General features: G+C 52.5%; 8 protein-coding genes across 8 annotated transcripts; 6 read left to right on the top strand and 2 right to left on the bottom strand.

Moving 5' to 3' along the window:
* Positions 1-873: 873 nt before the first annotated feature.
* On the top strand, positions 874-1,691 carry AA0111_g7658 (hypothetical protein; the record flags this gene model as incomplete). Its single annotated transcript, XM_028654018.1, has 2 exons — positions 874-1,069; positions 1,126-1,691. 2 exons carry the CDS (start codon positions 874-876, stop codon positions 1,689-1,691), a joined length of 762 nt encoding a protein of 253 aa, XP_028504746.1.
* Positions 1,692-1,940: 249 nt separating this feature from the next.
* On the bottom strand, positions 1,941-3,674 carry AA0111_g7657 (Phosphatidylinositol N-acetylglucosaminyltransferase gpi3 subunit; the record flags this gene model as incomplete). The annotated part of the gene is made up of 4 exons (XM_028654017.1): positions 1,941-3,006; positions 3,053-3,431; positions 3,575-3,606; positions 3,658-3,674. 4 exons carry the CDS (start codon positions 3,672-3,674, stop codon positions 1,941-1,943), a joined length of 1,494 nt encoding a protein of 497 aa, XP_028504753.1.
* A 306-nt stretch (positions 3,675-3,980) lies between these two features.
* AA0111_g7656 (hypothetical protein) lies at positions 3,981-6,110 on the top strand (the record flags this gene model as incomplete). Its single annotated transcript, XM_028654016.1, has 1 exon — positions 3,981-6,110. The coding sequence occupies one exon, from the start codon at positions 3,981-3,983 to the stop codon at positions 6,108-6,110; it is 2,130 nt and encodes a 709-aa protein (XP_028504752.1).
* Positions 6,111-7,926: 1,816 nt separating this feature from the next.
* Positions 7,927-9,284, top strand: AA0111_g7655 (Aspartic protease; the record flags this gene model as incomplete). Its single annotated transcript, XM_028654015.1, has 3 exons — positions 7,927-7,999; positions 8,061-8,343; positions 8,420-9,284. The coding sequence occupies 3 exons, from the start codon at positions 7,927-7,929 to the stop codon at positions 9,282-9,284; spliced, it is 1,221 nt and encodes a 406-aa protein (XP_028504755.1).
* Positions 9,285-12,598: 3,314 nt separating this feature from the next.
* On the bottom strand, positions 12,599-13,339 carry AA0111_g7654 (hypothetical protein; the record flags this gene model as incomplete). The annotated part of the gene is made up of 1 exon (XM_028654014.1): positions 12,599-13,339. One exon carries the CDS (start codon positions 13,337-13,339, stop codon positions 12,599-12,601), a length of 741 nt encoding a protein of 246 aa, XP_028504754.1.
* Positions 13,340-15,293: 1,954 nt separating this feature from the next.
* Positions 15,294-17,020, top strand: AA0111_g7653 (putative aminotransferase; the record flags this gene model as incomplete). Its single annotated transcript, XM_028654013.1, has 5 exons — positions 15,294-15,741; positions 15,791-16,140; positions 16,205-16,651; positions 16,703-16,781; positions 16,833-17,020. 5 exons carry the CDS (start codon positions 15,294-15,296, stop codon positions 17,018-17,020), a joined length of 1,512 nt encoding a protein of 503 aa, XP_028504749.1.
* Positions 17,021-19,238: 2,218 nt separating this feature from the next.
* AA0111_g7652 (Dual specificity protein kinase) lies at positions 19,239-21,470 on the top strand (the record flags this gene model as incomplete). Its single annotated transcript, XM_028654012.1, has 5 exons — positions 19,239-20,045; positions 20,094-20,175; positions 20,229-21,039; positions 21,086-21,182; positions 21,231-21,470. 5 exons carry the CDS (start codon positions 19,239-19,241, stop codon positions 21,468-21,470), a joined length of 2,037 nt encoding a protein of 678 aa, XP_028504748.1.
* A 917-nt stretch (positions 21,471-22,387) lies between these two features.
* Positions 22,388-23,796, top strand: AA0111_g7651 (hypothetical protein; the record flags this gene model as incomplete). Its single annotated transcript, XM_028654011.1, has 3 exons — positions 22,388-22,450; positions 22,621-22,968; positions 23,047-23,796. The coding sequence occupies 3 exons, from the start codon at positions 22,388-22,390 to the stop codon at positions 23,794-23,796; spliced, it is 1,161 nt and encodes a 386-aa protein (XP_028504751.1).
* Between the last annotated feature and the right edge of the window lie 4 nt (positions 23,797-23,800).

Below are 23,800 nucleotides of genomic sequence, written 5' to 3'. Positions count from 1 at the left end.
TCGCATGTTCAGAATATGTTCCGCATCAGCAGCTCAATACACATAATCTCGCTTCCGAACTCTTACCAACCTCCCCTCCGTCCAGCCCCCAAAATAGCCATCTCGCCAGCGATCCCCACGGGCGTCTACGCCAAAGACGAACGTAGTATAGTGGCCGTCAAGCGCTTCGGTAGATGAGCGAACCACAACGCACGAACCTTCTGTCCCCTCCCTCTCGATTCTTGTCAGCCAATCGTACCCTGGCTGGCTATATTTGGGGTCTTTTTCTACTTTAGCGAGCGACACGGTCTGGTTGGGCAAGTGGAACTGGCGGTAACGGTTGATCGGCTTCGTGTACATGGACATGTAGGATCTGTGTGGAGCGGACTAGGCGCTGGGGAAAGAAAAGATGGCTGTCGTGTGCTTGCGACGTGTGGCTGCAGTTTCTATATAGGAACATGGCATAGACGGCCTTGTTCACGGTTTACTCACCCATCAACGCGCTCTCCTACGCTCGCCCCCCATCAAAACAACTGTTCCACTTTCGTGCTTTCCTTGACCTTGGGGCTCTTTCCTTAATAGGTTTTCGCTGTTTACGTTCCGTCTTACCACGTTTTTATCTCGCTTCGACGTGTTCCTTTCTTACATTACGGATCTCATTGCTTCCGACAAGGTCTTGTAATAGATCAGCACCCTGACCGATATTCTATTCCAAGAAAAGATTGCACGCATCCTAGCAACACCGGCAAGGCTCACATCCACTCCACATTCGTGATATAACATCATCGCCGTCTCGTCCACTGGATCGACATTACACAACATCCAACACCCGGCAACCAGTACCAAGCACTCGATCCATATTACCGCCAAGATAACACAAGTCGATAATTGAACATGATCTTCACTACCACTCTCGGCCTTGTCTTGGCTCTGGCCCCGACTGCCCTCTTCGCTGCTCCAACACAGACTGTCGACTCGATAGCAGCACTCGTCCCGAGACAGCATCTGGCGGGGCTGCCAGCGGCTGTGTACGACGAGTTGAGGAAGACAGACTCACTATGTGATCTGTCAAATGTTGCACTGCCTGCTGGTATGTATCTGGTCCCTTCCAATAACGCATAGCCCATAGATGCTAATAACAAGTAGCACCCACACCTCTCGCTGCTCCAGCGCAAGGCACCACTCTCCGCCACATCGCTATAGGTCGCGGCACCCAAAACTACACTTGTGCTTCATCTTCGTCTTCCGATGTGCCCAAAGCTGTGGGCGCTGTAGCCACGCTCTTCAATGCAACCTGCGATGCCGCCCGTCTCAACATCAACACACTCGCCGAGGTAACCACGCTCGCACTTGACTATGCCATTCCAAACTCCGCCGAAGCAGAGCAGCGGATATCAGGCCACCACCAGTTCACTGCCGCTGGTGTCCCTCTATTCATGCTGGAAACCGACAAAGTTAACTACGGCCGCGTCGAGTGCAAGGTCGACAGCAAGAGCGCCGCACCCCAGGCCGCAGCCAAGGGTACCAACGGACTTGGAAGCGTCCCATGGCTGAAGCTAAACGCCACCGTCACTAGCGAAGGCACTGACCCCTGGGCTTACAACGAGATCTACAGGATACATACCGCTGGAGGCATGGCACCCAAGGACTGCAGTGGAATCGAGGGAAGCTTTACCGTTGAGTACAGCGCGCAGTACTGGTTTTATGCATAAGCAATAATGGCTTAGCTGCGGTTGTCAATTGTCCTTCTTCTTCCCCTTGTACAGAGCATTTTCATCGGCGTTCAGGGCGCAGAGTACCGGTTCAGCGTTCCGGTAAAGCATACAAGCCTACGGGCTTTGGTAGATAGCACTACTTTTCTCACGATGTCTGTCAAGCCTATAGATGGCGACAGCAATCGTAATATTCAATCGCAAATTCTTTTCCTCATTATCTTGATTATGCTCGACTGAGGTCTTCTTTCAACTGTCTTCGAGCTGTTCTCTTTTCGATTTTCGATACCTGGAACTTCTCTTCCTGAGCAGTGTTCCTTTTTCGGCGTCCATGTCAACCATAAGCCTTTTCCCGGACTCTTGTTTTGCCTGGGAGATCTTCTTAGGCCAATCCTTACAGATGTCAATCCGTGATCTGGGTGCAAACATTTCCAAGAGGAGGTAGATCAAGTAGTCGACGATGACACAAATACAAAAGAGCTTGCCCGCCCAAATCCCGCAGCCGAAATATCTCTTCAATCTCTCGATGAGGGCAAAACTTTGCACACCCGCGCGACCACGGGTGGCGCTCCAAGCGCCAGCTGCGCCTGCACCCTGATAAAAATCACTGTGACTGATGACGCCACTGATGCCATCATACACCCTCTCCGTTCGTTGAGCTATATCGGTCCAGGAGTACATCTGCTTTACTTGGTTATGAAACAGTTCGGTCCGGACTTTGCCGGCTCTCAGTTTGGCGATAGCACGACCAGTAGCTTCAACAAGCTCGTCCTCTTCAGGCGCCGCAAACTCTACCATGTGTGTAGGCAGCACCTCGGGAATTCCACCGACTCGAGTTGCCACAACATACAGACCGCAGGAAGCAGCCTCCACGATGACCGTACCAAACGCCTCTGTCAGTGAAGGGCATAGATATATGTGGCCACGAACCATAACGTCTCGGACTTCCTCGTGACGGACTGGGCCAATCATGAGAACCTTGTCTTGTAACACATTGCGCTCGATCATTTGTTCAAGATCGATGGCCTTGGGTCCATTACCAGCGATAATGAAGCGAACGCTCGGGTTTGCGGCTACAATGTGGGGTATAGCGGCAACCAAGAGGTCTGTGCCTTTGTTATAGTAGAGTCGCTGAATCACAATGACGGTTATGGTCTCATCCGGGTCCATGGGCTGTCGCGGTCCCGGTGCTTTCGTGTGTCTAGCATCGAACACATCGTGTGATAGAGGACGGAAGTTCTCTGCAACGACGGCGTTCGGGATGACAGAAACCATGAGAGGGTCCAGTGAGGCTCGAAGTACCGTGTTTTCTTTGCTACAGCCTATCAGCACATGTCAGACGATACGAGTGGGACACGCACCAAGTGTGACTGACGCATATGACATGGTCGACATCGCTCAATGTGAATTTGAGGAGCTTGTTGGTAAGGATACTCCCAGCATCCGCAAAACCAAACAGGCTATGGTCTGTGAAGACAGTTCTCAATCCCATAGTCCGTGCATGCAATATGGCCTCATGGCACAGACTACTCAGGCTGGCGTGTCCATGTACGATTCCAATGCGCTCGCGAATAACAATATTGCGGAAGATGGGAAAGAAGGAGAAGACGGTGGGGAAGGTGGTCTCGCGGTAGATAACCCAGAATGGGACGTAGTAGACCTTGAGACCGTTGGTAAGATATCGGACGCCTTTCCGACCGTTGTACGCATGTGTGATGACGATGACCTTGTGTCCACGATCTATGAGTTTCTGGTTGTGTTAGGAATGTACAGGTGGGGGATGTTGAGCAGACTTGCACTCGACAATTGGTACATATGACTCTCTACTCCTCCTGAAATATATGAGTACTATACTGTTCGAAATCGCATGACATGGCCCGTACCGGGTTGGGGGTAGAAGTTGTCGCTAACCATGCTGTTGCGCGTGAGCTCTTGCCATGATGCAGGGTCTGGATCCAGAACGTACGCAATGTTGTAGGGCATGTTGGCGGATTGTAAGGACTGGCTCCTCGCATCTGCTCATAGAGAAGACACATGGCAGCTCAGGACATAGATGCGATGGTGACGCTGCATGAAGGCGTTGCTGTAAACATGGCGCCGTCGCGAATGGGTGCAAGGCATGGCGCGTCACTGGTCGGCGTTTAGCGTGTTGGAAACTCCGACCAAATTTCGAGGGTCCAGAATAATTTGTAGCCAACTTCACCATCCTGCAGTCGCAATCCGTCGCGAATCCCACCCGGCTATTTTCTGAACAATCGCTGTGCGGAAGTCGCCAGAGCTCAACTCGCGATGCCGGCCCCTCTATTCAAACGTTTCGCGCCGCCTGCGCCCATCCCCAACAAGCAGCCTTCACCTGCTCCAGCGCGCGATCAGGTCACGAAAGCCTCCAGCCCTCCCTATGCTGCGACCGAGGTGGTCGCCGACTCACACCCCGCATCTGTACAGGACAGTGTGGTGTTGGAAGTCCCAAAGACTATCAAGAAACCCAAGAAGAGGAAGCGCAATGCTGAAGCTGCCGAAGCCCAAGATGATGAAGTTTCCAAGAAGCATAAGAACATCCTTTCGAAATTCGAGAAAGCCTCGAAGCTTGCTGAAGTGGTAGGGCAAAAGGGAGAAGAGGAAGTTTCATATGAAGCTCAAGAACCAGAAGAACTCCACGATCTCGAACCCATGCCGCAACCCGCACCGATTCCCGAGCCAGTTTACGAACCTACCTTCTCCACTCTGCCCACGTGGCTCGCTCAACCTACCACCGTGGAAGCATCGACGACGACCCCGTTTTCCGAACTTGGTGTTGATCCTTCATATGTAAAGAGATTAGAGAAACAAGGATTCAAGGACGCGCTGGCTGTGCAAACAGCATTGCTTCCCATGCTGCATCCTGGCTTTGACCAGCACTTGGGCGACACATGCATCTCGGCCAAGACAGGCTCTGGAAAAACCCTGGCTTACCTACTACCCATCATCGAAGCCCTCAAGGATCGCGCGGTACCCGTACTGTCAGCCATTGTGGTAGTACCGAGCCGGCAACTCGTCAATCAGGCTCTACAAGTTGCCGAGGAGCTATGCGCTGGAACAAAGATCAAAGTAGGAACGGCTTTGGGCAGCATCGCCTTTGCGGCGGAGCAGAAGCAGCTTGTGAAGATGAGACCGCAATACGACCCCAGGGGAGCACAGGAACTTCAGGAGACGGCTTCACGACAACACCAGACTGGGCTTATGGAGAAAGGAGGACTATACGACGATCTGAGAGCCATGCCTTTAGACCACGTTCCACAATACGACTCGAGCGTAGACATTCTCATATGTACTCCGGGCCGATTAGTTGAGCACATCGAGCACACTACCGGCTTTCTGCTCAACAGTGTGCGCTGGCTCGTTATCGATGAAGCTGACCAGCTGCTGAGTCAAAACTTCCAGGGTTGGGCGACTGTGCTGATGGACGCCCTTCATGGTGAGACGCCAGTTGAGTTTATGAACGCTCAAGAACGGATACGAAAGCGAGAGCGCGATGCCAACTCTATCTGGTCCATGGCATTGCCTGCTCGTAGACAGCTCACAAAGATTGTGCTTTCCGCAACCATGGAGAAAGACCTCACGAAGCTCGGCACACTGAAACTCAAGCGTCCGAAGTTGATTGTCGTACAAGACGCGATTGCAGAATCTCAATCGTTGGACAATGAGGAAAATGTCTTTGAGTTGCCGTCGACCCTACACGAGTTTGCGGTGCATGTTGGCGATGGTTCTAACAAGCCCCTACACCTGTTGTATGTGCTCGTCAACTACGTATTCCCAGGCGCCCAGTCAGCATCAGGCTCTTCATCGGTTTCTTCCGCCTCTGGTACATCATCTGACTCTGACTCTGACTCGGGCGAAGATGAACGGGCATCTGTATCTAAACAGAGTGGCCGCGTTCTCATCTTTACTAAAAGCACAGAGAGTGCCTCTCGCTTGTCGCACCTGCTTGGTGCGCTCATGCCAGGTTTCAAGAATTACATGAAGACGATGACCCGAGCGTTGACAGCGGATGCGTCTCGAAGATTGCTCAAATCATTCAGCTCTGGAGTGGTCAAAATACTAATTGCGTCCGACGCCGCATCCCGTGGGCTGGACATTCCTGATATTACTCATGTCATCAACTATGATCTTCCGACAAGTATCACCAGCTACGTCCACCGCGTCGGTCGGACAGCTCGCGCGGGCAAGACAGGAGAAGCATGGACGCTGTTCACGAAGAACGAGGCCGCGTGGTTTTTGAAGCAGGTAGCCAAGGGCGAAAGCATAAAGCGTGGCAGTAAGAAGGTCAAGCGTATGGAGTGGAAAGAGAGCACTGTGACGGCGGACGGAAGGAAGAAAGCGTATCGCACGGCGCTGAAGCAGCTGGAGAGCGCTGTCGCAGGCAATGCTGAGGCTGAATAGATCTGCGGCGAAACCGTTACCTGTTGACCGCACAGTAGTCCGAAGATGGCCAGCCCTGACTATTACGAAGATACCCAATCCATGTCCCACATGTAGTTGCGGACCGTTTCTATGCTGCATGTACCAAGCTTGCTCAATAGCCTTGGCTTTGCTTGATACCATCCCTCACGATCGGCGCCAACGACAACGAGCTCTCTTCGCATTTGGAAGGTGATAAGAAAGCTTAATCGTCCGAGCATCGGTGTATCAGTGAACGTGCAAGGAGACAGTGAAGCTTCACCGTTGATAGGACGTGAGAACTTTCCGTAGTTCAGCCTGGGGCAGCGCCAACCCCAGAGTGCAGTGCTAAGCATTCTCCTCGGCATGCGTGATCATGCTTGGTACCCTCCCACACCGCGGTGTCGTGCGCTGGAGGTTGCGGATCACATCCGGAAGGGGCAGGTTGGAAGCGCAAGCGGGCATGTGACATGCAATTGGCCGAAGACGAGATTCGCGACTTCCTGAGCAAAAAGTCGTCCATGGCCATGATTGGCTGCGAAACCTGTTGATGTGACATGTCAGGGTTAGCCTCCACGGGAAGGCCCACTAGGCCCGGGGCTGCTGCACTGGACCTCCCATATGCCGCCTTTCATTCAACCAGACCTCACATCGCCACCTCCCTAATGCAGTCGCTGCCGCCCTTATCGCTTCGTTTGCTTCGACATTAATTTATCACGCTCCAACATCTAATTGATTGTGTGGATGGGTCGGCGAGTTCAGCATGCTTTGGATCGCGCCTCCACGTACGCACAAGTGCCTGCGCTGTTGGCCGGCAGTTGAGCCGCTTGGCTGTCGCTTTCCATGGTCCAACGGTGTGCTGGCGTCGAACTATTGACATCCAAACCATGTGCCACGATGCGAACGACAGCGGCCACGAGGATGACGCATAATGGCAACCCACGAATTTCCGCAATTGCATGACCAACATATCTCCAGGCCGTGTTTCAAACGGCTGTGGCTGGCCCGCACCCTGCAGCATCAAGGTGCCAAGAGTGAGAGTCCTAGGCCTAGTAGCGCCTCGAAGCTTGACTGGCGGGCGCCTGCACTACCCAGCATTGTAAGAGCGCTACCTGGCTCTTAGCGAACAAGGCACGCTTTACTATTGCAACCTTCATCTTGGAATGTCACCAATGACGATCAATGTTTGGTACAGTACTATTTGCCTGCCGCAAGAAACGGAACATACCTCGGTCCAGCCCGATGCTATGGAAGCGGACCCTCACAGCCTGCAATCAGCCTTGAAACCAATGTACTATTACGGATGGCCCGCCACGTATTCGGTCCTAAAGTCGCACAAGATGGTCACTTCTGTCGCAATGTCCGGTCTACAAGGACTGTAAGCTCTCCATGTGCTACCGGCCAACGTACATGCTCCGCATACACCCTCCTGGCCGACGCCAAGTCTGAATGCAGCAGGTAAATGTGTGAAACGCGGCGCCACTCAATCGCAAGCATGATCTACCTGCCAAGATAGGACTCGTTACCATGACTGGTCGCGGGATCTAATTTCAATGTTGATCGCTTACCCCACTATAATCCTACACTACCATAGCGATGCCAATGGAGCGCAGCGTAGACGTATGGACAGGGTAAGGAGCACATCATCGTCATGGACACAAGACTATGCCGCGCTTTGTGGCAATGCTTGGTATAAAGCCAAGGCAAATCCTCCTTGTGTTTCTGTACCGGCTTCATCATCTCAAGCCTCTCAAACGGGCTTTACCTTCCCCTTCGCTTGTATCTTCTTCTTCAGTACAACCAATAGGCCATCGTTATCATGCCTTCTTTCGCTAAACTCACGGCGGCGTTTGCCTTCGCTAGCACAGTGGTTGCGACCCCAGTTCAACTGAGTAAGTTGTCCCATCATACGACAATGCCTCAGCACAGGATATATCACTGACAATTCCATAGACAAGGGTACCTCCTTCTCGGTCGAGCAGGTTCCTCGCTCGACATACCTGAAAAACGGACCCGAGCAGAAGATCAAGGCTCTGCGCAAGCACGGCAAGGCTGTGCCTCAAAGCCTTGTAGAGGCTGCCCAGAACAGGGCGAGCAACACAGTCGTTGCCGCTGCTGCTGCCAGCGGATCAGTTCCTGCTGCTCCGAATGACGAGTATGACTCTGCATACTTGAGCCCAGTCACCGTTGGAACCACCACTGTCCATCTTGACTTTGACACCGGAAGCTCTGACCTGTAAGCCACCTCTGAGACCCGCCCGTTGTTCGCGGTGTCAAGCCTTTTACGGAAGCCTCATCTAACCAAAACTCAGCTGGGTTTTCTCATCCCTCCAGGCCAGTTCTCAGCTTAGTGGTCACGACTACTACAAGGCCGATGCCTCTAAGGTCAAGAGCGGTTACTCCTGGAAGATCTCCTACGGAGATGGCTCTGGTGCTTCTGGCAAGGTCTACGCCGACAAGGTCACAGTTGGTGGTGTAACAGCTACCTCCCAAGCTGTCGAGGCTGCTACCTCCGTCTCTGCAACCTTCTCTCAAGACACCGATACCGATGGCCTTCTCGGCCTTGCTATGAGCTCCATCAACACCGTGAAGCCCGTTCAACAGAAGACATTCTTCGATACCGTGAAGTCGCAGCTCGCCCAGCCGCTGTTCGCTGTCACTCTTAAATACCATGCCGCCGGCACATACGACTTCGGATACATCGACAAGAGCAAGTACACTGGTCCCATCACCTACATCAACGCGGATGACAGCCAAGGATTCTGGGGATTCAGCGCATCTGCTTACAGCGTCGGCACCACTACCACTCAGGCAACTGTTTCTGGTATCCTCGACACCGGCACCACTCTCATCTACACCGACACTGCTATTGTCCGTGCCTACTACGCCAAGGTCAGCGGCGCCAAGAACGACGCTACTCAGGGTGGTTACATCTTCCCTTGCACTGCTTCTCTTCCCGACTTCTCCATCACTGTTGGTGGCGTCAAGCAGACTGTCCCTGGCAAGTACGTCAACTACGCACCCATTGGTGACGGTACCTGCTTTGGCGGTATCCAGACCGATGACGGTATTGGTTTCAGCATCTTCGGTGATATCTTCCTCAAGAGCAAGTACATTGTTCACGAGATGGGTAGCAATGGCCCAAGGCTCGGATTCGCTCAGCAGGCCGGCATCTAAACAGCTGCCTGGGTCGATGGCAAGGTTCAAGTCTTAGGGCGATGCAGTAGTGTGAGATATGATTAGGGTATACCATAATCAGTGCCGGAAACGCGGCGAAACTGTCTAGGCATTTGCATAGTCCGCTAGCCTAGTCTTTTTTATGCAAGTGAATATTATTGCTTCTTCACCTCTTCACAAATGGATTCCTAGCGTATACACCGTGACATGTGACAGTCAACCCTACGCTGGACTCAGCATCACGGAAACGGAGGTCTGGTGCACAATCCGTAAATCAATTGTCTCCGAAGGAGTATTGTTACTTTTGACCACTGCTATATTGAACTATACACTGTGGGCCTAATATAAAATCTCCGAATATGTCAGAGCCGAGCGTATAGTGTAAGCCAACCGATGTGAGTTGTGTGAAGTCTTGCATTCCCGAATCTTACACGAATGATGCGCCACCCACGTTAATGTCGCGAGGTAAGAGGCTGCTTTCGGCATATTGTGAGATAAAAACAGGCTCTCCGCACAGAGTAGTGTGGATCGGAATATGTTCCTCACATTCTTTGTGTCATAGCGAGTCTCAAATTGTCATGAGTCTCCGAAGTTGTCTTGCACGATACAGTAACTATGTTAGCATGATATCCTGTATCAGAAACACAGTTGTGATTTGTGCATATCTGCATCCAGAATCAATGAAGGCAGTGAGAGGCAAGTGCGTGCGGGAATACGTGGACAATGTGCGAAGCTGGGTCTCGCCTACTAAAACACAAGTTCAATGACGAGCATAAGATCCTATGAGCCTCAAAGTGGGACAGAGGTGCTCAAGGTTTTCTTGTGACAAACTATGTTGCTGGACTGATCATTCCCACACTTCTTGGCTCGAGGCTTGATAGTTCAGTGCGGTCCACTTGGATATGTAACTTGAAAACAAATTAAATGATACAATCACGCAAGCTATAGCTAGGCAATCAGTCCTGGCGAAGTTCAGGATAAATATGGTCGGCCTGACAAGTATGACTCCATGAGTGGTCTTGTAAATCAAAGTTAGTCTTGGATTCCTTTTGTTGTACAATCTTGGGTGCTCATAGCTGGACAAAACTTCGTTAGACCTAACGCGCCGAATTCAGCAGGTATCGAAGGCCAGTGTAAGGAGCTTGTCAATACTCCGTGGAATGTGGAGCGTTTTGTTGAAGACAGATGGAGTATGGAACCCAACGTGTAGGTGACTCCATTGGGTGATTTCTTCACAAATGGAATTATTCGACATCGGCGTCGCCGAGCGATTCTATGATAATTTCTTCTTATATGCCCCACAAGGACACCAGGCAATGCCTCCTCAAGATCGAACATGAGTGTGGGGAGTCTTGGGATTGGTAGTAGCGGAGGAGCTGCCGTGTCTCAAGTAGTAAGGTGTAATAGGGCGCCTGAACTCTCGTATCACGTCATATGCCATCTAGCCAGAGCGGTAACAATGCTTTTAGACTAATGGAGAAGCTACTACCTTTTTGAATGAGCTACGGCAGTTCCATAATCTGCTTGGCCCGGTAACTGCTTAGTAAGCGGCTTCTTCTTCCTGACATCACTTGACGGGCCGACGGAAGCGCATATCTCTCAGTCAATAGCCGTTCAGGGCCTTGTCGACTCTGATTGGCTCTACAGTATGCGTGGCGAGTAATGATAAAAAACAGCTCCCGTTTTTACAGATGTCAGACTGGTCGGTCTTGGGTAGTGGCTGCGGCTATTTTACCCGCACCATTCACGACACTAGTTTCGCTGAAGGTTATCCGCAAACTGTTTACGTTGTATCACGCTGACCGGAATACTTTCTCGAGTTACGAAGCGATAATGATGATGACACACTTTTCCCAACAGTCAGGCGATCGGTGGCGCCGCACGCATCGAAGCGGGCTAATGTGAGGGACTTTCACTGATGGATGATATAACGTTCCGAAAATTAACCCTACCCTATAGTGGTCAGGTCTTTTCGGTGCCTAAATATGTGTAATGTCACCCGGACAGGGGCAGTTAGGTGCGTGAATGACACGGTTAGCAAATGCTCGCCAACCTGGCTTTACAATATGAACTGAGAGTTTCCTACAGATACTAGTCTTGGCTCATGTTTCTCAATCGTTTTGACATATCTGTCAATGAATACGCAAGCAGCTCCAGCAAAGGTGAAACTGTTGACCGAGAACACGCGACAGTGAATCACAACAACACGGCTGTAGATAGTAGGTATGACTTCGTTCACTGAGCTTTATTGGATACATAGCGAAGCATCGAATCGGGTTCGAGGGTCACCTTCGCGTGAGTAGTTCCGGGCCAATTCAGTGGCGCCGGGACTGGGACTTGGTAATTACGACCATTCACTCCATGGAAACCAACATAACCCCCCTGACCCAGCATTTCCAAGTCTGAGATCTTACGCGCGGTACGCAAAATGAGCAGCATCATGGGAGTAGCAAGCAAATAGGAGGCGTTGCAGCTCATAATCACCGCGTGGGTATCAGGATCAATTCTGCCGAGGGCACATTATGATGGACCCGCGGAGCTATCAAGGGCTACCGAGGCTGAAAACCTGCATAACGAGTTGGTGGTGGGGGTCAGCTTAAGTCGCTGAGCACTCACGTGAAGTAAGTTGCATGCATGCATACATGACGCACAAGTCTCACGTAGTATTGTTGACATTCATCTGTGCCTTCGGGTATTACAGTGGAGTGGCGATGGCATGTAACAAAAAGCATTCGGACGCAGGGTATCATGCAGTACTTTGCGATCCAAACGGCGTTGCAAGCGGGAGTGCATGCAGGTCGGAGTATTCGATGCCGAAGAGGTGCGGGCAACTAGTGGTACTGTGTGATGCAAGGAGATGTCCATCTACGGCAGGTGCGCAGCACTCGAAGCAGCGGTGTGAAGCTCGATAACGTGTCCAATCAGCTCGGATAACATGATGACGGTTGTTTAGAGTTTGCAACAGAGCCTCGAAGAGAAGCGATAGTTTCCACATAGGAGATGGAAGTGAAGCGAAGAGGCCGTATACTACGCAGGCATTAGTGATGTACATGAGTGACTCAATTTTGGGGAAGGCAGCATCGTTTCATGATTGTGGATGTTGTTGATATGGTGGTCTCGCGACAAGAGACGTTTATTGCTCCTATCGTGAGTGGTATCTAAGCGCGTGTGCGGCAGCAACAGGTCGTATGTTACGACAGCCTTGATGGTGCATAGTTGCGGCGCGGATTGATGTGACGGTTGCCAGGCCACTGACGCCGGATATAGTCGACGGAAGCGCCAACAGGTAGACAGCGCGGATGCATAGAGTCGCATCACTTCTTCTTCTTGTCCTTGATTTTCTTCTTGGATTCTGTCCCGCTGTTTGCCCCGCTGCCTCCGTCACCGCCCATCATCTCCGCCATCATGTCTTGCATGAAGTTTTCGCTGACTCCGCCACCTGTCAGGGCAGGCGAGTGCAGGGGGAGGATCTTGCTCATCTTCCATCCCTTTGGTACTGCTGGCTCGGGCATCTCCTTTGGCATAGGTAGGCCTGCGATGGGTAACCTGAAAGGCGTGTTTTTCTGTGTTGGGTGGGCTTTGAGGTGCTGGGCGATGAGGATGTAGAGGTGGTGCTTGTTCTTGACGTCGTCATCGACGAGCTTGCCTTCGTGTTTGAGCAGGACACGCACCCTACCCGGGTTGGCCCAGTCTTTCGGGTGAGTCTTGTCGGGCTCGAAGACGGTCCGGAGCCCCAGGTCGGCTGCGGCATCGGCCATCTCTCGTGCTAGAGGGCTGTCTACGGCAAGCTCCTTGCCCACGCGACGGCCTTCTGCGCGTGTGCGTGACTTGTCAAAATATATGGGGTATAGACACTGGTAGTGCTTGGACTTTTCTCGGTCCGTCGACGTCTTGATGGCGGGCGACTGCGGCTGTAGCATCTGCGACTGCGGCGGCATGGACGAGGTGCCGGTGCTGGGTACGTTGGTGGCATTGATCAGAGCGGGCACGTCGTCAATGCCCATCTCTGACGGATCGCTGTCCGAATCGCTGACTTCTTCGACGCGGGGATTCATCGTGACTGCCCGTTGGTCCTGCCCAGGGTAGTCAGCTCGCCGTCGCATCGCACCTGGCCCCGCCCGCCCGCCACTCACCTCGCCTTTCCCGGTGTGGTTGAATTATCGTGATATCTTCGAGGCCGCCTGCACGCCTGGAGGCATGTGGGGGGAGCTAAACGCGGGGCTTGGCTGTGCAAAGGGCAAGCGCTGCCGACCCGCTTCGGCGCTTCGGCGCTTTCCTTGCCTGTGCTGTACTACGGCCCGGCCGAGTGCCTCTCGTCCCGAGTTGACCACAACGACTGTCTAGCACCACCTCCCCAACGCTGGGCTAACTCGCTTTTTCCGCCTCATCGCAAATTGCCGCTCCCCGAACCATCAGGTGATGTCCTCATGGCTAGCGAACGGCTTGTGCAGCTCCCCGCAGGGGTCTGACGGTTATCACGCCGCGCCACCACGTCAAGCCCGTTCTCTGCCGGAAGCGCGTCTTACCCAGTCGCAACCACCACACCTGACCTGGCGTCCGCGCATTTTGTTCCTTTCCTTCTGCTGCATCATCCCATGCTGTCACGCTAGTGCCACGATCTGCAGCTGATCGCTTGTGGTAACTACGCTGCCTGTGTCTGGCGCCTCAGCCGTCCATTGAGCTGTCGCTACTCCACTGTCAGTGATGATAGTCTCTGCTATCCAAATTGACTCGTTCCCCCAAGCATATCCTTGTCCGGCCACGCTTCACAACCACTCTAATTTACATACTCACCTCTGCCTAGGCATTATAGCAAACCGTGTCAGATCAATGCCATGCATCGGAAGGAGCACTAGCTTCCCCTTTCAGACTCTTTGGCCCTTTGGATGCACCGGGACTCGCCACGGCAAGCACGCAGTGCCCCGTCTTTCAACTTCCGGTAGAACACAAGCGGCTTCCTTCGTGTTCAATGCCGTCGCTGGATACTAGACAAGACTCGAATATCACACGCTAGGCTCGGTTACACAAGATTTACGGTTAAAACCAGATCCGATCTTCTTAGCAGTGGGTTGCATGTGGCCGTAGCGGACCTTGTCGATCCCACAAACCGCCGGCATCTCTTTGAATCTCCACTCTCACCATGTGGCAATGATACACGTGTCGCAGCCGTTCATGAGCCGCTAGTGCAAGGCCTTGTCGGTACATGCACGTGTGCAGCAGCCTGCTGAAGTGAGATTCGATTGGTAATTTGACGACATGAACGCATTATGTACGCAGGATCCGCGTTGGCCCTGCCAAACACCGTTCCTGTCTCCTGGATTTTCCTATGACGGGCAATATACGCAAGGATGATTATGTAGGGGCATTTGCGGTTTCTTGCCCTGACATCAAGACGACCACGGCCCCTGGTCTTACATATGGCATATTCCTATCATACCAGGCTTACCGTCCCTTTATCACATCGATATCAAGCAAAATCCGGTAAAACAGCCACGGTTTGTCCTGATTGGCTAATTGAGTAAGCGATTGACCGTTAACTCTCCACAAGAATGAATAAGCTCAGATTTCCTCACCGCATCCAGCGTACAGATTCGTGAACCTAAGAACTAAGTATGACCCAAGTGCTTTCATGTTCTAGTCGTCTCAAAGTTAGGCTCCCCGGCCGGCCCGAAATCTAGGGCTGAAGATGGCCTGCCGAGAGTCTAAAGACTGGTTCAGTGACCCTGAGCCTGATTACACCGCAAACGTTCCGTTCCAAGAAGACGCCTCACCGGTCGGATCGCAATACGCTTCGTGGTTAGCCTACGCGACTATCAAGCGACTATAAAGGCACCGGTCATTCACCTGCAGTTTCGCTCTTCTGGTTTTCTTCCCCTCAGCCGTTGAGACCTCTTCTTCCATCATCGTACTTCCCTTTTCACACTTGCGTGCAACTATTCAACTCCTACTCTACGCATTTCTTCTTCCCTTTCCCTCTGACCTCCTATCTTCATTCTACGAATAGCAACGATGGCACCAGCGCTGCTATTTGATGAGAACGGCACTTCCAGTCCAGCATCCGAGAGCAGCATCTCATTATCAGCCATGGATGAAGTCCCTGCACTGACCATTTCTCAAAACCGCCGAAGCCGTCGAAACCGCAATAGTCTTCGCAGTCCTTTACTCAAACGCAGTGCGAGGGGTCCTCCACTAATACTGGAAGAGGCTAAGGGAAATTGGCTGTCAGTCTCGGACGAAACGAAGGCCTGGAGGATTTTTGACGCTTCTGGGGGTGCCGCTGTATCGAACATTGGTCACAAGGACCAAAGAGTATATGAGGCTATCAGACAGCAAGAAGAAACTGGTGTCGGATACGCCGCATCGATGAGCTTCCAAACTGAAGTTGCAGAGGATTTTGCAGATTTCCTTCTTGAATCAACTGACGATAAGATGACTGAGGTGGTTTTCTATGGATCTGGTAATATAGCCTATACTTCTATGGCCGAATTGAAGCTCACAATCATCAGGTTCTGAGGCTAATGAGGCAGCTCAAAAGCTAGCTTACCAATATCACTCCAAACTGAAGGATAGCCCGCAACCCCAGCGCCGTTGGTTTATTGCCCGCGATCGATCCTATCACGGGGCGACGCTCGGTGCTCTTGAGGGCAGTGGGCACAAGGGCCGCAAGGACATGTACAAGCCTATTCTACCGGAGAAGACTCAGTTCATATCGCCTTGCAATCCTTGTCGCGATATGATCAAGGGAGAAACGACAGCTCAGTATGTTAAGCGGCTTCAAGACGAGTTGGAGCGCAAGATACTTGATCTTGGCCCTGAGACAGTAGCCGGCTTCGTCATGGAGCCTGTAGTTGGCGCGGTAAATAGCACCATTGTAATGACGCCATGTTTTCAAATGTCCAGTTTCTGACATGTCGACGCAGGCACTTGGATGCGTTCCCGCATTACCCGGATATCTTTCGGCCATGAAGGGCGTATGCAAACAGTACGGGGTACTCTTCATTCTGGATGAGGTCATGAGTGGCATGGGCCGCACCGGCTATATGCATGCCTGGCAAGATGAGGATGTCGTTCCAGACATCCAATTGGTAGGCAAGGGACTTGCAGGCGGTTACGCAGCCATATCCGCGATGCTCGTGGGACCAGTGATAACGGATGCTCTTGGAGAAGCTGCCTTCGCCCACGGTCATACCTTCCAGAACTTTCCCGCAGCATGCGCTGCTGGTCTTGCAGTGCAACAAATCGTTCGAGATGACAACCTTCTAGAGAATGTTAGAGACAAAGGGAATAAGCTGATGAAGAAATTGATGACTCGTCTGAGTGATCACCCCAATGTATTTGACATCCGAGGTAAAGGTCTGTTTCTGGGGGTAAGTTTGAGAAGCAACCTCGACACATATCGCAGCTTCTAACCAGGACAGATCGAGTTTGTGCAAGATAAGAAGACCAAGGCACCATTTGACCCTGAAGTGGCAGTGGCCTGGCGGGTCCATGAGCTAGGTATGTTCGTTCTACTTTTGCGAGTAGTTCACCGACTGACTACTACATCAGGGCTGAAAGATGGATATAACGTCTATATGTATCCAGGATCCGGTACAGTTGACGGCAATCGTGGAGATCACGTCATCATCGCCCCTGCATACAACATCGCCGACAGTGACGTCGAATTTATCGTCGACCGTGTCAGTAAGACAGTCTTCGACTTCTTCGAGGAACTCAGCATCGCCCCGAAGTTGTAACCACCAACGCCTTGGCAACTCCGCCCATGCCGAACGAGAATATTGGACAGACGAACATGTCTCACTTGACATGAATAATCATGATTCACGGACTTCTTTTTTTTATTGCTCTCTGGGCGGCTTTTGTGACGAGCATGCGCGCGGTGGCTTCGTGATGATAGTCTGGGACCGGATTTTTGGAGGTTCCATTGCGAAAAGAGGGCGAGCACCATCATTAGGAAAAACGCATGGGAGCGGCTGTTTGAAAATATTATCGCACTGAGGTGGGATGCATGGCCTTGGATGAAAGACGACATCCGCATGGGCGGAAGCTGTCGGTCACATCAGAAAAGCTGTATGAAACATGTCTTTACTCCAGGCTCTTTGAAATCATTCACGTGGGATCATACCACGTTGTTCACCACGGACGGTGCTCAACACCAACTATGTGATGGGCAATGGTAGTTCAACACTTCTGTACAGTGGAGCAGTGTGCAATACCAATGTCGTGTCGTCGACTTGATTGTTAGCTCTCGTTACCTGGCGTCGGCGTCGTGCAGGAAGTACCGTTTGTGGCACTACTGCGATTGTGCAATACACAGAAGAAACTTAATCTGCTTTGCAGTCAAGAGAGAGCGGCGTGGGGTGCAAGCGAGCATAATATCAGCAGGTGGTCATTGGGCACATTGCCCACATATGGGCCAGACCAGGGCTGAAAGCGCCTGCTAACATAGATCCGTGCCGCGCACGACTACAGACCATGCAGCGACTCAGCCTTGGCGGCTAACCAAAGGCTAATCTGTCCTCGTAGGAGCGCGGAGCTAGGACTTTAATGAGTAGTCTGCAGTCAATTGCCTATATGATATATTGCTACCGGCTACCAAGTGTGGTATAGATGTGGAGATGCTGAGGCTATGACGTTAGTAGTGAGGCGGAGTGCAGCAAACCTTTCATCAGCCCAGGCTGGGTGAGATAGATAACAGCAGACCGAGACGGGTGGCAGCAACAGCAGAAGAATTCGACACGGGCGTGTGTGGCGCGTACCTGAAGGATAAGACGGTTGGAAATATGTATAGTTGCGTCATAGCCAGGAAAAGCAGCAGCAAGTGATGAGCGGCAACGTTGTGTCGCTCCACGTGCGGAAGGGACCGCGCCTCGCAGCTTCCAAGGTTGGCGAACCACGAAGGTGCGGTCGGAATGCAGCGATGGCTCGATTTGGGTGAAGGCTGGGCTAAGTAGACATTGGTGGTGAAATGTGTAGGGACAGGTTGCCATGGTATTGTGAATTGAGGGAGCGCTCGTCACGGAGGATGGTGGTTGCTCGACTACCACAGTAACCAGATGACACTAGACGCAGATCACCGTCTTCTCGTGACCACAGTCGTTGCTTCACTTTGTAGCGGTCACCCAAGGCCCCGAGGTGGAAAGGGCTCCGATGCTTGGAGAAGCGCACATGGTATAGATTTGTGTTACAGAGGTGGTTTCTTTCATGGACGGTCTTCACGTGCAGCAGTTTCACTGTCATCAGTCTGTGACAAAGTGGTGGTCAGGGCGTTTTTGCACAAGCGACCAGCTACGGCCAAAGGCGCAGCGCAAACACATGGCTTGGCCTGTTGCAGCGTTGGAGGTGAGGGCGATGGCCGTGAAATAGAGCCGGGCACGGAGGCTGGCACGGTGTAGTAGGGTGTAGTAGGGCCAGTTAGTAGGGTCGAGTTTGAAGTTGGGCGCGAGACGCGAAAGAGAGACGGTCGACTGGCGTGCCGCGAGAAGATTGAACGAATGACGCTCCATGTGGACCGCACAGGCCCCGGCTTCTCACCACAGACTCCGCAACAAGTGTGATCTCAACTCGCCTGCCTCGACCCGACGACCACGACGCTTTCACACGTCTCTGGCATGTTCGACGCCCGCCATTCTTCCCAGCGTGCACCCCCATCGCCCTCACGTCTGCTATAGCCCGCCCCCGGCCCTGCATCCAGCCGCGGCACCAAGCACCTTGGGCAGCCCCATCGTCGACTGGCCACGGCGTGCGATAACGTCTCTGCCGCAAGCCAGCCCTCAGCCCTCGTCCCAGCACACACAAAGCAGCAACGGTGCGTCGATAGCAACGACGCTCCCCAGAAGAAGGCGCCCCATCGCGCTGTTTGCACGCCCCAGCGGCGTGTCTGGTCGGCTCGTCTGCGCAGCAGAGAAGTAGCGTCACTACGTCGGCTCTCGCACCGCCAGACACAAGCCAGCCATGTCGACGCCCTCGACCGCCACGGCCACACTCCCGCCCCATCACCAGTTTTATTCTCACCACCAGACATACCAGCCCAGCATGTCCAATGCCCAGATTGCCAACGGCTCTGCGCGGATAGGCAACTCGCTCTACAACGGCTACGCTAGCGCTTCCTCGAGTTCAGACCTTCGCCGAAACGCGACTGCCCACACCAGACACCCGCCTCAGCTGCCGCCCATCACACAGGCCTCGCCCATCGACATGGCCGCCAACGACCCGGGCTCGGCCCAGCGGCGGCGGAATCCCGACTGGGCCGACTTCTACAGGAACGGCATCCCCAAAGAGGTCATTGTCATTGACGACGACGACGATGACGACGCCCAGCTGCCTCCACCGCGCCAGCAACCGCCTTCCTCACGGGGCACCGCCACGAACCCAGCTGCGCGCCATACCGACAAGAAGCGCAAGACGACCGCGTCCACGGCATACGACCCCGTCTACAACCAGCACACGTCCTACTCCACCACCCAGACACCCTACTACGACTCGCCTAACCATTCCCTGTCCACCGACAGAACCACCTCTGCTCTCAACACCACTGCGCCTACCTCGCTGGGCTCACAGGTCAGCAATGGCCATCACATCTCGCCTCTCGAAAACAGTGCAGCAGGCCAGAAGCGCAAGCGCACGCGTGCCGTGGTACAGGACGAAGCAAAACAAGCCAAGAGACGGGAGCTGGACAACGATAACCCCTTCAGCCTGTACCAGCCACCCCCCAACCCGGTCATCAAGGCCAAGGATGTCTATGTCCAGGTCGTACAAGACGTAAGAAATTTGACTTGCCCTCAACCGCTCCATACTGACGTGTCGCAGAAATCCTACACAAAGGACCAGAAGGTCGATGATGAAGACGGCCACTACATCGTAGTGCCAGAGGCTGACCTCACAGAGCGGTGTACGTGACCAGCACAACCTACACTGAAGAAGCATGCTAACACCTGACATCAGACCAAATCACAAAACTGCTCGGCCAAGGCACCTTTGGCAAAGTCGTTCAAGCCTACGACAGACGGAAGGGAACAAACTGTGCCATCAAGGTCATCCGGTCTGTGCCCAAATACCGAGATGCCAGTCGCATTGAGCTGAGGGTACTCTCAACCCTGGCATCCAACGACAAGCACAACATCAACCGGTGTATCCATCTCCGTGATTGCTTCGACTTCCGGAACCACATTTGCATCGTCACTGACCTCTACGGACAAAGTGTCTTTGATTTCCTCAAGTCCAATGGTTTTGTCCCGTTCCCCAGCTCCCACATCCAGAAATTTGCGAAGCAGCTCTTCACGAGTGTTGCCTTCCTCCACGACCTCAATCTCATCCATACCGATTTGAAGCCGGAAAATATCTTGCTTGTGAACAACAATTACCAGACTTTTACATACAATAGAACTGTGCCGTCATCATCAACAACAGTCAACCGAACAGCGCGGCATCGCAAGGTTCTCCTTGACCCCGAGATCCGCCTTATCGACTTTGGATCAGCGACATTCAACGACGAGTACCACTCCTCGGTAGTATCGACTCGTCACTACCGAGCACCAGAGATTATCCTGAACCTTGGTTGGAGTTTCCCTTGCGACATTTGGAGTATAGGATGCATTCTTGTCGAGTTCTTCACTGGCGACGCCTTGTTCCAGACTCACGACAACCTCGAACATCTCGCAATGATGGAGGCCGTCTGCAGTGGCAAGATTGATCGAGATATTGTGCGAGCGGTCTACAAGCAAGACCGCGGCTCATCACGCAACTCGTCCAGCTCGTAAGTGCTCCCGTAATCATGTATACAATATCGCTAACAGGTTCAGTGCTGCAAGATACTTCAAGAACTACAAGCTAGACTATCCCAACGCGGACACCAACAAGGCATCCAAGAAATATGTCAAGGCGATGAAGAAGCTTCCTGTACGTTTGACTACTTCATGTTGCTTGATTGCCATCTAACTTTGACAGGAAACAATACCAGCACACACCGATTTTAACCGTCAATTTCTTGACCTACTGCGGCGAATATTCGTGTACGATCCCAAGAAGCGAATAACAGCCAAGGAGGCATTACAACATCCTTGGTTCAAGGAGTCACTCATGGACGACGGGACCGAAGCACACAAGATCCGATTGGAGCGGGAAAAGAAGGCCCGTCGAGCGGAAGAAGAGCGCCGGTTCCGCGAACAAACTCAACGAGCGTACTGAGCGATGTGCAACTTGGTTTTGTCCATGAAGGACGTCTTGTATAGATACCTAGCTCCGCCGCGTGGGTTACGGGTACGATAATGGTGGTGGTGGTATTGTCTTTTGCTTCACATCTACTGCATTTACGACAGCGACATGACGCATGGGGAGAAGGGTCACTCTGGGTCTCACTCTGGACTTGATGGCGTTATTTGCGTGGCAGTGTTATACTGGATTACCAATCATTCTTGTCTTCTCTCTGCTCTACAGCGACCGCGGAAAAGTATTCTTGCCTCGAGCAATTTGGCAGGCGATGGAAGAGACTATACGTTAACCATTCTCTGCATGTGCAGCTTTGGGTGGATGGCAGGGGATTAGCTGTACTGAAGGTGGTTTTGGACGTTATGATCTATCTTCATGGAAAGCAGCACCAGCTTTGAGTATTGACCACCAGAGTCTTACTGTACAGCTAGGTAGCATTGTATAATTTAGGATTCCAAGCATATGTGCTTGGGGACACTGTATTTAGTAGCGTGGCGGCTAAATAGGCCGTACACAATGTGAAGGATAACAATCCATTTCAGATTGCATGTTCGCCTCGTTGTGGACTTGTTGAGCCAGTGATATAGTGGTGAACTTGCAGCATCGGCACTGACAGCGCCCCATGGACGAGGCTAGGTACTCAAACATCAGCAAACAGTAAGAGATTGTACTGTTCCGCGGAGAGTGCCAATACTCTTTCTCCCCCACTGCCTCCACATGCATTCACTGCAAGGGATCTCAAATAGGTAGGATTGGCGAAGCCACTAGCGCGTGCCTGGAACCCTTGCCTTCTGTCCAGTAACAAGCCGGCCCGCTGTAAACACGTCCCCTCGGCGCGTCGCAAACATCGAGTTGAGCATTGCGACAACAGCAACCACACCACGAGGACAGACGATATGGCGAGCGCAAAGCAACAGGAGAACATGCTCCTTACCGAGCACTTTACTTGGCCTCCTATAGTATGTATAGTTTCTGAGTGACAGTGGAGCAATGCAGAGTGTTGCAGGTGCAGGTACCCGCCATACGCCCAAGTTGAGTGGATGCATCTGTCTTGCACTCGAGACAAGGCTACTCGACGTCCTGCTGAGCATTCAAGAGTCGCTTCAAATCTAACGCTTCGGCATCGTAGTCTCTCATCGACGACATCATCAACGCCGTAAACGAAGTCCTATACCGCTGCACCGACTCGTTCGAAACCGGTCTCTCCTCCGCTGACCCCTCCTTACTCGGCTTCGCCGACCTATACGCCTCGCAAGGACGTACGCCCGACAAAGATGAACATGGCAACGATCTGTTTCCCGAGGCTAGGCTGGAGATTGAAGAGGGCGTATTGAAGCTCGAGACGCTCATGGAGAATGCTGTGGACAAGAATTTCGACAAACTGGAAATTTGGACACTGAGAAACGTTTTTGCGCTAGGGAGGGGGAAGGGCGGGGACGAAGGCTTGGGAGAGTGGGTCAGATTAGGGCATTATGAGGTATGTATGCTGACGGCGATTCTATCACTTCGAAGCGCGAAGAGTGGAGGCTTGGAAGAGTACTGACAAGAAGAGCAGAATCTCGAACCCCCGCCCAAAGATTCTAAACTCACTCCAGAAGCCCTCTACACCCTTCGCCGTAAACTCATCGAAACCCAAAAGTTGAACGCTGCGCTAGTTGCAGAGAAGACACGCAACGAGGCACAAATAGCGCGGCTAAGAGCCCTACTCCAACCATCTGGCGCATCTAAGCGCGAACAAAGAAAATCTACGACATCGTCGAGAGCGTCATTAGAAATGAACCGACAGAGCGACGGAAGCGCATCATTCGCGTTCCTAACACACACATCAGCAGCTCAATCCCTAGGTATACAAGCCCTACCACAACAGCCCAATAGCAACACCGCCTCTGTCGGGGAGAATAAGAACAACGATAAGAAGCCCACTCCTTTAACTACCCACACCACATTTGCAACCTCCCAACTCCCCTATCTCCGCCAACTCCTTGCCTCCCTAAAGCCCCATCTCAGCAATACCGCTCTACCTAGCAACACCACTTCATCGCCTCATACTACAGACTCCCTATCACAATCCAAGGATAAAGAGGAATTGAGTCGTGAACGCAAGGTGTACGTTGAGAGTCAAAGTAAGAGGATATTAGAGAGACGGGGTGTAGATACAAGGGATGGTGTCGAAGGCGTCTGGGAGGGCGGAAGTAGGGTGGGAGCCGAGGAAGTCAGGGGATTGGAGGGGTTGGTTGACGGTTTCAACAGAAGAGGCAAGGTAGGAGAGAATGGAGACCATGGTGAGGCCATGGATACAAGCTGAACTC

Source organism: Alternaria arborescens (assembly GCF_004154835.1).
Source record: "Alternaria arborescens strain FERA 675 chromosome Unknown contig_17, whole genome shotgun sequence".
Lineage (NCBI taxonomy): Eukaryota > Fungi > Ascomycota > Dothideomycetes > Pleosporales > Pleosporaceae > Alternaria > Alternaria arborescens.
Note: the sequence above shows the minus strand (reverse complement) of the source record. Positions and strands in the feature narration are given on the sequence as shown.